This window comes from Lonchura striata, chromosome 6 (genome assembly GCF_046129695.1).
Source record: "Lonchura striata isolate bLonStr1 chromosome 6, bLonStr1.mat, whole genome shotgun sequence".
NCBI lineage: Eukaryota > Metazoa > Chordata > Aves > Passeriformes > Estrildidae > Lonchura > Lonchura striata.
In genome coordinates this window covers 51,209,373-51,226,137 of record NC_134608.1, presented here as the reverse complement: position 1 = coordinate 51,226,137, position 16,765 = coordinate 51,209,373, and the positions used below count along the sequence as shown (strand labels likewise).

The 16,765-nt window shown below is 42.9% G+C and overlaps 1 protein-coding gene across 1 annotated transcript in view; it reads left to right on the top strand.

Moving 5' to 3' along the window:
* Positions 1–16,765, top strand: part of DENND2B (DENN domain containing 2B) — a 149,426-nt gene that overhangs the window by 106,978 nt on the left and 25,683 nt on the right. Inside the window, exons 7-13 of the mRNA XM_077784286.1 lie at positions 1,538–1,753; positions 3,864–3,960; positions 4,954–4,998; positions 7,220–7,404; positions 8,030–8,139; positions 9,696–9,765; positions 16,018–16,095. Coding sequence (XP_077640412.1) covers positions 1,538–1,753; positions 3,864–3,960; positions 4,954–4,998; positions 7,220–7,404; positions 8,030–8,139; positions 9,696–9,765; positions 16,018–16,095 — 801 coding nt within the window. The remainder of the gene's footprint in view (positions 1–1,537; positions 1,754–3,863; positions 3,961–4,953; positions 4,999–7,219; positions 7,405–8,029; positions 8,140–9,695; positions 9,766–16,017; positions 16,096–16,765) is intronic.

The window sequence follows — 16,765 nt, the reverse complement described above, 5'->3', positions numbered from 1 at the left end:
AAGGTACCGGCCAGTGTTCTCTTTAATTCTTACCAAAGAATTTACAGATTTAGGTGCCTTCTGTAAAGTTGTTCAGCAAAGAAGAACTGTCTGGTACCCTTTGCAACAGGGCTGGATTTGTTCTGGTAGCTTGTTTTTGAAATGCTGCTGGGAGTGCCCTGACAGGAGTCAGTCCTGTCATAACTACACTGTCATTGTGCTGATATTTAAAATGAAGAGACACTAAGAGTGGGTCAGCTTTGGGCCTGGGTAATTGTCCAATGACCAGAAATAGAAAAGTCTGTATTTCCTGAAGAATTGTAGCTTTGGCAATGGTTTATCATCCCAATTTTTCCATCATAGCAACAAAGCTGGGTTAGCAACATGACTTTTCAGTCATGGATGCTGATAAACAAGATGGAAGAGATCAGAAGGTCAGCAAGCTTTCCAACAATCATCTCCAAAAAGAATTCCTTTCAATAAAGTATAGACTGCCACCAGTTTTCCTGGCATGCTAACCTGTGGCATGCAGAGACCTCAGAAACATTGATGTTGTGGTCATTTTGAATCCCTGTGTCTTTTCTTTTCCCACTGATTGTTTTCAGTTTTTGAAGCCATTAGGTATGAAAGGAATGTTTTATGATGACATTGTACTTGTGATGCAACCCCTCCCCACAGAAACACCTGTGCTTAATCCCAGGTAGGATGTTACTGCAATCAGTCAGCCAATAAATGGGACATTTATTGCTGCAGGTTTATGGCTTGTAACAGAGCTGATAGAATGTTAGTAAATGCTAAATGACAGATGCTTGACACAATAGTACTTTTTCCTGGACATGCTGGGGTAGCTTCTTTACAGTGTTTGGGAGGAGAAGGCAGAGACCTGGGGCTGGGCAGAGCTGCTCCTAGGACTGCTCTAAAAGACCCCCAGCTTTTTATAGACAGATGTTACCTGGTGCTTAATCCTTCAGTGAGATTTTCCCTTTGCCCTGTAGTGATAACAGTTTCATGTTTTAAAGGGAGTTTTTTGGGAATGTAGGGAGAGTTGTAATTGCACCTCTGCTCATTGTCAGGTCTTAAAACTTTTTAACACCATGAAAATAGAACAAGCTTGATTTTCCTACTTTATTTTTCTTGAATAAAACAGCATGAATTTGCTATTTTAGTTATTACTTCTGCACTGAATTAATATTACAATAAATTGCGTAATTACTCATTATATTTACTCCTGCAAGTCAGAGGAATGGACCAGGCCTGTTGGGTCAGTGCACTGCTGTCAGTCAAGCCTTCAAGTTAGATTTTAGGGCTCACAGAACTGGCAGGATGTAATGGAAATGTAGCAGGTCAGAAATGGTGTTGTTTATTTTCTTTGACCTTTCAAGTCCTGGAGGTTGACCCCTGTCCCTTCACTGTGACCTTGACACACATCCTGCAGAGTGGCGGTTCCCCTGGTGCGGTGTCCCCGTGCAGCCACCGCTCTGTCACAGCTGGCAGAGTGTGACACCGGGTGCCCCAGGTGCTGCCAAGAGAAGGGCTCACGCTGTCCTTGTCCCCGCAGCTGCCCTCGAAGGCCAGCAGCCACTCCCTGCGCGTGGGGAACTGGTCGGAGAGGAAGAGCCACCGCCTGCCGCGGCTGCCCAAGCGGCACAGCCACGATGACATGCTGCTGCTGGCTCAGCTGGGCATCGCCTCGTCCCCCTCCGGCCTCAGCGAGGACAGCCTGAGCACTGCCAGCGAGCTGCTGTCCACGCGGCGCGCCAGGAGGATCCCCAAGGTACCCGCGTGCCGCCAGCCTCCTCGTGCTGAGGAGAGGCCACCTGGCTGGGAATTGCTAGGCACCTCTCGAGTCTTACCTTCTTTGTGCCAGGGTCGGGATTAAATGTGTGTTTCTTGTTCAGACTTGGATGTTTATTAGTTCTTATCTATATCACACTTTCACAAACTGCGAGTAATACACCACTTCACTCTAACAAACTAAAAAATGGGCCTGTATCTCTCTCTGCACGGCCTTTTAAGTATAAAAGTCCAATTAAGAAATGACACCGAAATTATTTTTACTTTTAACCCAACAGCAAACCACCTGTGGCCTGCAATGTAGGCTTTTTTATCCAATTACACAAAACCACCCAAACCCATGAAGTAGAAGGTAAAGAAGAAGGACTGGCCTCTGCCCTAAAACCTCCATCTTGCTTTATATTTAACTGTATACTAAAACCTTAAACTCTGAGTTTTCCACCATGTGATGTTACACACTTCTATTCAAACGCCACACCCATAATCCCATTCTCTCATTCAATTTCAGAAGCCTTCTCCATAGCCTCAGGTCAAATGCAGTGCTCTCTTGGGGGTCAGTGCCTGTCAGCACAGAAAGTCTAAAATTCTCAGTAATCAGGGTTCCAATAGCCAGCCTTTAGCCATCACTGAAAGTTCTTTTTGTACCCTAAAGGAACATTTAGATCAAAATCCCTTCCCTGGAAGTGATAACTTCCAAGTTCTTCAAGAGGAGCAATCATCTAAAGGCCATCTTCAGAACTGATTTTAAGGCAGTTCTATTTTCCACACTCTTCTTTAAACTCTGTGGACCATAGCATTGCTGTGTATATAACTTTAAGATTTGGAATGGGTGATGGCCAAGCAATTATTATTTATAACGTGCAGCAACATCTGAAGTGGTTTATTTCCCCATCGTTTGTTTCCAGGAAAATAACTAATTGGCCTAATAGGCTTCCCTTCATTTACTCATAACTGACCCCATCCTGATAACCATGCTGTCTTGATGAAGTAAAACAAAATTTTTCATTTTTAAGGAGTTTTTCCAATTCAAAATGGAATGTGAAAAAACCCCAAGCCACAAGACAACAACCAAAAAACCAACAATACAATAGAAGCAGAGAGGGGGAGAACTGCCAATATGCTTCATTTTGGCTTGTGAACAAAGTTGATTTTTACTGTGTATTCAACTCTTTCCTGTTCTTATTAGAGAGCATCTTTTAAAGTGCATGGCTATAAATACTGTGAGTAGAGGGAGATTTTTATGTTTCTGTGAATTTGTTGGATATTCTGTTTAAGGAGGAAATTAATCCTACATCCTTAATATTTATTGTATTTTTACTTTCTTGGAATATATTGTTATACTTCACCAATGGGCACACTTCTCTGGAGGAAATAATAGGATTAATTACAGAGTAACTTACTACCTGATTGTGAGTAAAACTTGGAAAGTTTGGCTGTTAATTTTGAACCATTTTTTTTTAAATTGAAGAGACAGATATTCTCCTAATGTGAAATTCTGATTTCAGCATATGAATGTTCACAATTTTATTGCAAATCTTGTGATAATTTCTATTTTCTTACTACTTTACTTTTGAGGATCACGTATTCCTGGAGAATAGAATTTTTAAAATTTAGATAGTGTTAGTTATTGGAGGGAAAACCTAAGAGGATTTTGTTTCAGTCTGTGCTCTGTTACTGCCCTTCTGCTGTGTCTATAGTAAATTGCATCCTTTTACTCAGTTTATTTCTCTCTGGAAGGTGAAACAGCTTTTACAAACTGTATTACAGTTCTATGAAGAAATCTGCTGTGGAATGAAATATACTATTCCTGACCTATAAAACATCATGAAGATTAATTGCTACATATTTGAGGCTCTCCTGAAGTTATAATATTCTGTTTAATGTTGAATTCTTAGTAATCCCAGCCTCTTGCTGAAGGCAATAAACACAAGTCATCTCATTAATATTTCCCATAATCTCAGATATTTTTGGGTCAGTTATTATCTGCATTAGCTGGTCTACCATCCATGTTTTGTTTGGATGCATTAATTATAAGTCTCGTGGAAGAAAAATGTTTAGTCTTTCTGATTTCTCATTTTCTTATTTTGCAGCTTGTCCAAAGAATCAATTCCATTTACAGTGCAAAAAGAGGGAAAAAGCGACTGAAAAAACTTTCTATGTCCAATATTGAGACAGCATCCCTACGAGGTATGGTGCAAGTGTCAGGGTTCAGTGAATCCATTTGGATGCTACAGGATTAATCAATTTCCTTCTTTCCTCCACATCTACCCTGGACTTCACTTAGTTTAGAACATTTTTCTACGAACAATGATAATTTTCTCTCTGCAAGAGGAGAAGATGGGGATGAGATAAAAATAAATGAGATTTCAGTATTGTGTATCCTGTAAATTCCATGGTCATCTTAACTTACCCAGCTTCTTCTTTAGTCCACATTTACTGTAAGTTTTGACCAAAACTCACAGTTTTGACCCTGGAGTTCTTGCATGCTTTTTCCTGGCACTCACAGTGTGTAACTCACCCTGTGCTTCAGACTGTTTCTGGAAACACAGGGGCCAAAAATTAAATTCAAACCCTGTTCATAGTAAGAATGCAATAGGGCTTCAATCAAGAAGCCCTCAGTAACACATCATGTCATAAGGTTACTTTTGCCTGTTAACTGTAACTCAGTTTGGTGAGTTCTGGTGATTGGGAATGTTGCCTGGGTAGACAAAGCTCATAAAGCTTACTTTAACTTCTCAAGTGTTGCATGACTTAAAACAAAACAAAACAAAACAAACCCAAAAAAACCCAAAAAACAAAAACAAAAACAAACAAAAAAAACCCACAAAAACCTAAAAACAAGAAGTGAAAGGGTTAAGACCTATTTTCCAAATGTCACTTTTGCAGGTCAGCATAGATGGGGATTCAGTGCAAACAGTTGCTGTAATGGAGAATGAATTTTGCCCTTTCATCAAAATGAAGTTCTTACACTCAAGCAATATTGAAAGTAAATCCATGGAAAACACAATCTAAGGAGTCATTCAAACTGTTTATTTCAAGATATTTTAAGATTGAGAAGAATTGCATGTGTGTATCACAAGGCTCAGAGATGTGAGATAGGATTTTTCCCAGTTGCAGCTCAGTGAACTGAGTTTATTTGCTCTGGTTTTGCATTAACTGATGCCTCTGTGTCCTCTACAGATGAGAACAGCGAGAGTGAGAGTGACTCAGATGAGAGGTTTAAAGGTAAGGGATCAGCCTTCAGTGACTTCTAGTTAGACCCTGTCCCAGACCCTATCTGTGTACGTTCTCCTGCTGCTGCACATTCCTGTCCATGGCCTCTATTCTCTATAGTTTCCCAGCTCTGTTACTGCAGAGCTCCCAAAGCTCCAACACAGGAGCATGAACGTGGAAAGCAAGGACAAAATAGGCTGTGAAGATCTAACAAGGATTTGGCAACTGTGTCATTTAATGAAGAACAGGACCTTTGATAGATTGGCTTTGTCAGCCACTTCAGAGATGCTGATCTGTTCCAGACTGACTTCTGGGTGCAGGCTTAGAGGGATGGGATTGGATAAAGATGCTCCTTGCTTATTCATATGCTGCTTTCAGTGTTTACTGCTCGCTGCTGTTGGAGGCAAGGATCTGGGTCTGATCCAGCATTGTGGTTCTTAGACTCTTTTATAAGTCTGCAGTCTCCAAATTGTAGAAATTCCTTTATCAGCACCTGCACAAACTCTGCCTGAGCCAGGCCATTAAATTAGTCTCTCCTTTTCCTAAGTCCTGGTACAGAAATAGGCCTATAAAAAAGTTGAAGACAGCAGCAACAGATTTCATTACTAAAAATCCATCATGTTGTTAGTAGGTGAGGGGTAATAAAGACAAGGGTGTGGAGCTGTTATAAGATATGGGGCAATCATCCATGTCTACCTACTGCAGATGACACCTGCTTGCTGTACATGCAGCAGCACTTTCTGGAAAATGTTGTCTTAGGGAAACAGATTTGTGCCAGGTAGGTGGTGATAAGACCATCCAAAACAGGCTGTGTGCAGTATTGTAGAGTGATGTGTGGAAAATGGCTCCTTGCTCCTTTGTCTACCTGTACCAACCCAAAAGCACTTGCAGTTCTGTTTCCCTTTGTGCCAGAAAATAGAGAGGTTGCTTGTTCTCATAGGCCATGAAAGAAGGTACACAGAGCCTGGCCCCTTCTTGTTACTGGGAGGGTATTCTGATCTCCCTGAAACTGGGAGGCTTTTCCCCCATTGCTGTGGAACAGAGAATCTTCATTCTGATGTGTCTCTAACCAACTGCTCCTGAGTGACTTTGTGTTTACACTGATGCTCTCAGGGCATCATCAGCTGAAGACCCCCTGTCATGTGTAGCATGACAGGACTCACTGGGTGCCCCTCTGGTGGGGTGGGCTCTTTGGTTTCCCCCTAGCAAACGTGAAGCAGTGCCCTGCAGTGCGGGGCTGCCTCTAGGCAGGGCAGGCAGGTTGTTCTGGGGATTAACTTCCTCACCTGTGCAGTCACATTGAGACCCAAGTGCTTTATCAAAATAATTTATAATTTTTCTGTTGAACCAGATGTATGAGGGCTGGCCATCAAGGGCTTTCCCTTAGTGCTTATGATCCCTTATTTCCCTGTCACGAGGGCCAATCAGCCTTTGGAAGCTGTGGGCAGTGGCAGTGAGAAGAGCCTGAAGGGTTTGAGGTGTGCTGCTAATTGCTTTGCCATTGCCCAGAGAAACTTGTGTGAAGAGCTGGGGAAGAGCATGCAGGGAGCTGCTTTTACTGGGCTAGTTTTGGGGTTTTTTTGGTGTACCAGAACTGGTAGTGATGTTAATGACTAGTCTTCCATAGGTGTCAAGCAACAAGTCACTGGATCTTTGCCTTCATGAATGACCATGAATCTAAGATCATCCCCCAACTGAATTAGCCCTAACATAGCAACCCACAGGAGGCAATTGGCACATCTTTCCTTTCCTCCCTGTCCCCCTTCCCTGGAGTTTATTCCATGGCTTGCCTTATGTGGTGTGTAGCAGAAAGCTGTGCTGTGCAGGGACAGGGCACAGAACTGTTTTTCACCGGGTTAAGCCAGGCCTCAGATATGTCACCCTGCAGGCCCTAGTGCATTTGCACAACCACATAAGGGTTTATAATCCAGTCTTATGTGTGAAGAAAAGCCAGACCTTTGCCAGGGTAGCAGTTATGAACTGCAAATTATTTCAATGACTGAGTGCTGCATAACTTCAGTACTTGGAGAGAGTTTTGATTTATGGGTGCAATTAGTGAGAGATACTACAGGTTTGCTAACTAGAAGGTTTGCTTTTGAAAGGAGAACATGCTTGGAATAATACTCTAGCAAATTGAAAGTGGTTTATGAATGGCTGTGGCTTACACAAATACATTACAGTCTCAGGTAATGGTCTGTCTCTTTTTTTATTCCCTTTTCTTTCTAAATGCCAGCTCATACCCAGCGCCTTGTACACATCCAGTCAATGCTGAAGAGGGCTCCAAGCTATCGAACCCTGGAACTGGAGCTGATTGAGTGGCAGGAGCGGGAGTTATTTGAGTATTTTGTGGTAGTGTCCCTGAAAAAGAAGCCCTCTAAAAACACTTACCTCCCAGAAGTGACATACCAGTTTCCCAAGGTAAAAGAAAAAATTCCTATTACAGCTTATTCTAAGATCAGTAAGGTGAATAAATGGAAAAGTGAATAGAAATCCAGTTCTTAAACTGAGCTTTCAGAATTGTTCCAAAACAATCTGTTACAAAGCAAAGGGCATAGAGAAGGTAACTGAAAGCTGTCCCTGTTTTCAAATATATCTTTTCCAGAGCTGGAGAATTTGGCCTGATGGTGGATGCTTTAAAGACTGTGTTTAAATCCAGTTTCTAAATATTTCACTTTTAACTCATTTTGGCTATATTAGGATTTGTTCCAAAACTCACTGAAGTCAATGGAAAGACTTTTGCTGATCTCTGGCATTTTTCTTGCACTCTTGCAGCAGGAAGGTATTTGAGTTAGGGCTGTGTTTTAAGTGGCCATCATACAACAAGGGAGTTTCAGACAATTAAAAAAAAGTAAAACCCCAGCAGTGATTATTTCTCTTGTACAAGCACCTATAAGCCTGTCCTGGAGTCGTGCCTCACTCTGCCAAGCACAACTACAGGACAATGTGATGGGCCCTGGCTCTCAGAGCTGCTCAGAGACCCTGGCCCTGAGCAGGGGTGGGAAGGGACACCAGGGGCTGACTGAACCTCGCTGTTCTCCCGCAGCTGGAGAGACCAACCAAGCAGATGCGGGAAGCGGAGGAGCGCCTCAAGGCTATCCCGCAGTTCTGCTTCCCGGATGCCAAGGACTGGCTCCCCGTCTCTGAGTACAGCAGGTGAGTCCTCCAGAGCTCCTCTGCACCATGGAGTGGTGCTGGAATGATGCTGGAGTGCACTGGAACAGCCTCAGCCTCGTCAATGCCCAATTAAGGAAGCAGCAGTTTGAGTCTTAGCCACTTTGTGATCAAGCAGCTGTATTTAATTTTTCTTTCTTTTGAAGTTCTGTGTTCTTTTTCTTCCCTATTCTGCCTGCCTCACAGACCTTGGCTGAGGGGAAGAGGCTTGAAGGTTCCTCTGAGTGCTAAACTCAAAAGAATAAATGGAAGTATTTTAAAGAAACCTTAAAAAGGATGGGGCCCTGCCCACCTCCTGCCCTAGTCATTCACCTCAGAGTGCTTGTCTAACATTGCAGGATACCCATTCATTTGGCTCAAAATGTTGCTGTCTGAGAACTTTCTTGAAGCTGTGCTCTGTCCTAGCAGAGGAGCCCTCTCCTCCTTCCACTGGACATGAATGACTGCAGGAGAAGGCCAAGGAAAGGGAGGGCCAGGCTTGCATTTTCTTTCCTTCTAAGTGACCTCAAAAAATGTATAATTTTTTTTCCCCTGTACTGACATGTGAGAACTGGTTGATCCAAAGGTGTAGAGTAACAGGATAGGCAGAAGGGATGGAATTATGGAATGATTTGGGTTGGTAGGGACCTTTAAAGGTCATCCAGTTCAACCTTTCTACCATGAACAGGGACATCTTCAACTTGATCAGAGTCCTGTTGAGCTTGACCTTGAATGCTTTCAGGGACAGGGCATTCACCACCTCTCTGGACAGCCTGTCCCTGTGTTGTACCACCTTCACTGTAAAACATTTCTTCCTTTGATCTAGTCCGAATCTACCCAGTTTTAGTTTAAAACTATTGCCCCTTGTCCTATTGCTACAGACCCTATTGAAAAGTCTATTCCCATTTTTCTTAGAAGCCCCTTTTATGTGTTGAAAGGCTGTGTTAAAATCTCCCCAGAGATATCTATAATTGTACAAACCCTAGCATTTCAGCACCAGGAATTGTTTTATATAATGCTGTTTAAAGCTTGCAAAGCAGTCAGGAATGTTTCACAGCCCAGGCATAAATTCACAGACTCATCCCTTTACCTGTGCTGTTGTTTTACTGTAAAACTGTTGTTTCACTGCTATGTCACAAATGGTATTTGTCCTAGGCAGAGACATAAAATGAGTTGGATTTTGGAAATTTATGTTGTTTCTGCATTAGAAAATGATTTCTCTCCTCTCAGAGAATACCTAAGATTCTTCCTTTAAGAACAAAGCTCAGTCCAAAGACAGGACTGAACTAAAGGTAAAGGAGATTTGTAATACTGCCCTCAAAATCTGATTCTCATATTTCTTCTACAGTCACTGACACTCAGCACCCATCTTCTCTGATAAGACAGCTGGGCTGTCCCTTAACCATACTGCTGACAGAATTTTTCCACAGGGTATGTCCTAAGACCTTCCAGTGGGTAACATCTCTCACCTGCTGAGCGTGCCTTGCTAAGTGATCTACCTTGTAGCCATGCTGTAGTTCTGATATAATCTCTACAATGGGCAATTCCCTTTCTCCTAGTGAGACCTTCTCTTTCATGCTGACTGGGGAGGATGGGAGCCGCCGCTTCGGGTACTGCAGGAGGCTGTTGGTGAGTACATCACCCTCACTTCAAAGGGCAGAATTCTCTTGAAAAGGATCTCAAAACTGCAGTCTGAACTGAAGGTGTCTCTCATGAGTTTGAAAGGAAACAGGGTTTGTCACTCTGAAATTTGGAAAGGTAAGGAGATCATGTTAAGATAAGAATTTGTAATGGCCGTTTCAATCCGATAGATCCCAAGGTTTGTAGCAAGTTTCTGAGAATGTGGAAAGTTTCTTGTGTGAGCACTTACTTCATAAATTCTTTATGTTACATACTTTCAAGCACAATCAGAAATACTACAACATTGGAAACAGAGGCAAAGCTGGTATTTCTAAACATTTGTGTGTAGTGTTTATCTCTTACACAGCTGCTTACATCTCAAATGACTCTGCCAGTGCTGTGTCATCAGTCTGCAGCTCAGAGCCATGCAACAGACTGGTGCCAGCAGTGAGAAATCTGGTTTCTCACACAATTTTCAGTCCCCATGACCAGGGGTGGTCAATAGGTGAGGTGGGGAGCCTACAACCAGTGTTGTCTCATCACCTGGAAAATCCCTGGACACTTGATAAACTGAGAGCACAGCGATGGGTGTGTATCAAGGAGGAGGAATCTGCTCAGAGGCTTGCAGAGTTTGTTAAGGCAGGTGGAGCACAATGCAAAGAGGGATTCTGGTGTCCATCCTGCACACCTGACAGGATGGCACCAAAGCAGAAAGCAGTTGGTTGTCTCTGCACTTGCCTTGCACCTCTTGGATAGGTTTGGAGCTGTTTGTGAGTGCCTGGGTGGGGAGCCTTGGCTCCTGTCATGTTCTCATGGCTGTTGCCCACACTGGGCTGGGGAGCTTATATGGATATTGGATGCTGCAGGAGTCTTTGGCCGACTGTGCCAAATGAATGTCTGCAGCAGTTTGTAAATAGGTCCCCCTCTCAAAGAGTAAGGCACACTGGTACTTTCCCCTCCCTTCCCCTTCTGATTTCCCACCTTTTCAGGCAGGGAACACCTGCCTTCAATAGCTTCCAGCAGAGCAACTCCCTGTCACTGGCACAGCCCCCTCTGTCCTGCACTGCTGCTTGTGCCTGACCCTGCCCCTCGTGTGCAGACAGCAGATGCTCTGTCTGGGAGGTTTTGCTGTGTGTGGTTCCTCTATTTGTAAGAAGTTTCATTAAGCTAACATAACAGAAAACTTGTTTATCAGTTCTGGGGGCAGTGTTTGCCATAGGTAGCATCACAGGGACTCACTCTGTATAAAACAGTGTCACAGGGGGCCACAACAAGGTTGATGTGTGGGCAGGAAATGTCACTGAAGGCTTGTGCTGCAGTAAATCTAGGGCTGGTGAGGGGGTAACTCAGGGATGAACAAGGAAAGCACTTAAAATTCATCCTTGTAAATAAGCATAACAAGATGTGAGGCAGCAGTACTTATCCATTTTTTTTTTTAATGAGTTGTCATTTAAAAGGATTATAAAGTCTTATTTGGGGAAAAAATAACAAAACCTCAGAAAATGTTGGATAGAATAAAATTATGGAATGTTTTTACTCTTCCAGGTAAAGGTGGTTTAAGACTTTTATCTTTCTGAGAATGTCAGTACATTTGTAATCATGCACAGAGCTTGCCTCTGTGAAATACCAAATGGTTGATTCTGGACCATGCTGAGACCAGTGACAGTGAACAGAAATAACCAGTGACAATAAAAGAGATTTATACATGGGAATGTTGAATCAATTTCTCAATGAAACATTAACATAGGCTTTTTTTACTCATCTAAACTTCAGTGAAATTCACTCTACATTAAGGACAACATAAAAGTAGAACACTGACTTTCAGCTGGTGCAAAAGATGGCTGAGTAAATTAGGAAATACCAGGAACAGAATTAAATAAATTGTGCATGCTTTTATATAATGGTGTTTTGAGACAGCATTGGAGATTTTTGTCCTCCACTGGATAAGGCAAAAATCAATCAAATAGCAAAAAGAAAAAGGGAAAAAAAGTAGTGCTTTGCTAAATCTATCTAATAATTATAAAGCCAGTTATAAAGCAGATCTGCTGCTGCCACCTTGGGTAATCACTTAATTCAGGTTGCTTGATCTGTGCTCCAAACCCTGGCACAGAGAAGCTGACATGTCTCATCCTACTGGTGCAGCCTCCTCAGCCATGGAAAGGAAGGATTGATGCCAGTGCACTTCACCAGCTGTGCCCTCCGTGAGGCAAATCCAGCCATGCTCTTCTGAGAGCAAAACTGGGGCTTAGAAAGAGAGGGGATTTTGGAAGCTGCAGAGAAAACAGCTCAGCATTTCCTCTACCCGTGGAAAAGGCAAAAGTAGCAGAGATCTTCTTTTATTTGGGTGTTACAACCTCCTCCTGTCCTGCTGGAAGAAATGAGGTAGTTACCTGAAGTGCCTTTTCCATAGGGTTTGATGTGCTCATGAAGTGTAACAATTTCATGTCCCCTGCAAAAGCTGGTGCATGGTGGGACAGCTTCACTAGTGTGTGCCATGAAACCCCCCTAAAATTCTTACAAACTGCTCCACTTTAAGCCAAGCTAACTGCTGTGAGGCTAATCCCTTAGAAAATGTTTCTCAGATGTCCTGGTGGGGGATTACCTCTTGTAATACACAGCAAGAGGTGTCTCACACCTTCTGGTGCATTTGGCAGCCTGGTTGGCAAAAGCAAAAGCTGGGCTAGGCAGCCTGATCCTGTGAGGATGGCTGGCTGCTCTTCTGCAGGGTCTGGTGTGCAGATTCCTGCGTTTAGGAAACAATTGTTTTGTCAGCCTTGCTCTCCTTTGGCGTGTTGTGATATGAACAAACTGTTCCACTTTTTTGCCTTCAGATCTCAGATTCTTCCAGACCTTTTCTGGGGTCTATGTGCCAAAACTACCTCAAGGGATACAGTGACAATTATGTTTTGTTTGTTCTACAAATCCTGTGCAGTATCCCCTTTAAATGTATTTATATTGTTTTGTTTCATTTTGGAACAGGATTAGAATGGAATGTAACCTATTGTCCCACAGCAGAGAATCTGCATTTCCATAGATAGCATGAAATTTTCCAGTTACATCTTGATACCTCCAAGGCAATTCTGCAACAGCTTTTCTAGTGAGTGCACATTTCAGCAGCAGAGATGGTTTGGGCTGTTTCATCCTACACTTCTCTTCCCTCTCACATAAAATTTGATGCTCCACCACTTTTCTAGGCTAAGACAAGCCAGCCCTTGGAGTCTATGGAGGAGCAGATGCCTGAATATGAAGTGTGTATCTGAGAACAGGGAAAGCAGTGATTAGGTGGGACTAACCTGACGTCCTGCATTTGCTGGGGGGCAGGAGAAGGGCATTCATTACAGTGTGAAAGCAACTTTTGTGGGATGCAAGCTGTTTATGGAGCTGCAAAAAACTCATTGGAAAACCCTTTTTTTTTTCTTGTTTCCTTCCATCCTGCTCTTGCCCAAGCAGTTTGACAACCCTGTGTACACTGAGTGCTCTGGCACCCAAAGTTCACGTTTTACAGAACAAGAAGTCTTTAAGTGCATTTGGATTTAAAACACCCACAGTTTTCTCATGGTCAGAATTTGGATTGGCCCTAACAAGGAATCAAGAGACTCCATAGAAACTGATTTTGGCCTCCAAAAGTGTTTGAATTGTTCTGATTCCTGGCACCATTAAGGAATATCTCTGTTTCTGGGTATGCTGGCTAGTGCATGTGCTTTGCAAAGGCCACTTCCCTCACACAGCTCAGTGCTATGGCAGACTGGGAGGAGATCTCTGAAGGATCCATAGTATCCGAGCACATGAACAGGGAGTGAGATTTGAAAGAGAAAAATGGCAGGCGTAGTTTTTGGAGCAAAAGCCTCTTGTTTCTCCTGCCAAAGATGTTGGGCTTTAGTCAGTAATATTCAAATTAAACTCACTATAAAAAAGATTTTCCTGAGCCACATGTGGACCAGCCCAGAGGTTGACTTCTTCATCTCAGCCAAGTTCTTGTCAGTTTATGTTCATCATCTTGGGAAACTGTCTTGTTAACTCATTAGTATTTTCATTTCATGATTCTGGACTAAGGCTGAAAATATCCAGTGCTCCACAAAAACAAATTGAAAGCAAATCAAACCCAAAACATCATCCTCTGCGTCTCTCTTCTTTCAGGAGCAGTGCAGTGCACCAAGGCAGAGTCATGCAGGTGCCTCTCAGCTGGGCTACTTTAGCATTTTGCTGTCCTGATCTGGATTTATTCTTTGTTTGCAGGAATGAGTCTTGGATGGACAACATGACTCCAAGACTGTGTAGCTACCTTGCAGGGAACAGCCTGCAACTTGGGAGAGCTCCCTTGTGGGAGGAGAGGAGGTTACACTGGTCATGATGGGCAGACCCGGGTGTCCCCTAGTGACAAGGGAGGAGTCCAGGCAGGAGTGTCATGTCCCAGAGGATGTTCTTGCCCAGGAAAAAGCAAGCTAAGCCACAGTGGGTGTTTTAGATCAATCTAAAGTGAGTTGTAAGCTGATGGCTGAGAGGGGAGGTTATGTGAAGGGTTGCCAGTGCTATAAATTTGAGAAGTTCTGCCCCTCAGAATGGCTCTGCTCAAGGATATTGCTTTCTGCTCTTACAGCTAATGTGTGTGCATCTGTGAGGCTTTGCTGTTTTCAGGAAAAGGTCTCTGAAATAACAAAAAAGGATGTCCTACACAGTGAGAACAGGGAGGGAAGAATCCCAGCTCCCACAGACATGTAGCCTTTAAGGCATTTGAAAGCAATGATATTTCATAAAGGAGAAACTTGGAGTAAGTGCTAAGCAGTTATTGTTTCTGGTCTTATAGATGACTCAGGAATGTGATGTTTTTACTGGCACTCAGTGAGACAGCTCTTGGTTGGGAGCTGTCCAAGGCTCCTGGCATGGCTTCGGCATTCCTGCAGATTTGACACAATGATTTTAACCAAAATCCCACATGCTTGATATAATCACTCAGTGCCTTTAGAAAGGATTTTATACCTAATATGGACAAAAAAAGGGCTCTGCTTTTTCAGAGATGTGACGTGTAGTGAGCAGGTTTGGATCCAGAAATAGACTCATCTGTATTCACTTAGCTTTGGTATTTTTTTGTGGTCTTTATTCTAACAGGCAGGCACCTGCTGACTGTCCAAGTCTTGAGTGCAATATTCAGGTTTAGAAGGCACAGCTACCCCTCAGTTTCTCTTGATTGTCATCTCTGTGGCATGTGAATTTCAAACACTCCATGGGGGAGCTGAGTACCAGTAGAGTCCAACAAAGAGACAAAGTGGAATAGGCAGGATAGCAGAGTCCAGTATGCTGAGGAAGCATTTGCTTCTCCAGGATAAACCTTTTATAGCATGGTTATAGAGGATGGTTGTCACTGTTGAGCAAGAAATGACACCGATTCACTAGAAGGTTGGTTTGTACTACAGCAAATTTAATACAAAAAACCCTCCTCTTTTATAGACAGTTTTGACACATTCTACTTGATTGGCTAATTAACAAAAACATCTTTCCTTGAGAAGAACAGAAAAACAGAGTAGGAAAACACCACCTGCAGGTTGTTTATACTAACAAGTTATCATCCTTTCTCTACAACTCCTTAAAAAGTCTTATAAATCCACTGTGAGCAAGGGTCTCGTTTTCTCACTCTCTGCCCAGGCTGTCACATCCACAGATGGTCTTCACAGTTTCTCTTGGGGTGGGGGTAAGAGGGATGTGTATCATTGATTCATACTTGCCACAGTTTAAGTTACGTGAGTTTCATGTTTATCAAGAGCTGGTCTGAGGAAGGTAATGATTTACTCATGCAGCCTGCCTCTGTTTAGGTTGTGCGCTCCCTTTCTGTGGGTTGAGCTCTCTTGGAGCACCATGGAGTGAGGGAGTGGGGACCTTAGGCCATCATGGCCTCCCCTGATGTTGCACTTCTCCTCTTGCAGCACCCAGCCCCAGGGTGGCCCTGCTCCTTGTGCTGCAGCAGGAGCAGGGGACAGAGCTAGCAGAGGCATGAGTTACAGCCCTGGTTCCAAGTGCTTTTATGGCTGCATGCTGGGAGGCAGCTGCAACAGGCTGTGATTTCCAAAGGGGATAAGCTCTATCTGTGCCTTTCGGTTTCCTGTCTTAGGGAAGAAATATGATGCTTTTCCAAGAGCAGCTATTTGTTGGAGCAGCAAATAGTGAGAGATGTCACATGATGGCCAACTGTGTGGTCAGAGAGAGAAGTGTATTTCCTCATGGCTCTACATTAATGTGCAATTCCCATCTTCTCTTTGCTGTTACCAGCCCAATGGAAAAGGCCCACGCCTACCTGAAGTTTACTGTGTCATCAGCCGCCTGGGGTGCTTTGACTTATTTTCTAAGGTAAGGAGATATTTTTTAATATTGCTTTTTAATTTGATTGTTTACTGAGACACATCTGTAGGGATGAGCCAGATGGGAAGAATTCCTTCCTTTGATGGGAGATAACTATTTTACAGTTGCTGTTTTGGATATTCCATCCCTATTATTTGGTTCATCTAAGAATGTCTTATTACTTCTGTGACTGAGGCAGAAATTGATTCAGAAAACATCTGGGTGTCTGTATGATCTGGCTGACCAACATTTTTTCCATTGTTTTCTACAGCCGTTCTGTGCTGAGCTGTAATTCTTGGCATCCATAGTTTGGATGATGGGCCAGTACCACTTTTATTCCAACACCCTGTGGAATGATGAGGCTGAGAAAAAAGATTATTTGATATGTGAATTCTATACACTTAAAACTAGTGACACTTCTTTTTTCACCCTAGCTGTCTAGGATAAAGCACAGATGATCTTTTGATTGGCCCAATTTTAATTGATTGTGTTTTAATTTGCCAGAGGTTTTCAGTTCAGATATGGGAAATCTCTCAGAACTTTCACAGATTTTACCTGCTAATTTTCCTAGGAATAAAGTGGAAAAAAGCATGTAAATAATTGTTGTTAAATAAAATAATAACATTTATATTGTTCATATGATCTAATATTAATAATATTAGAATATTGTCTTTAAAGC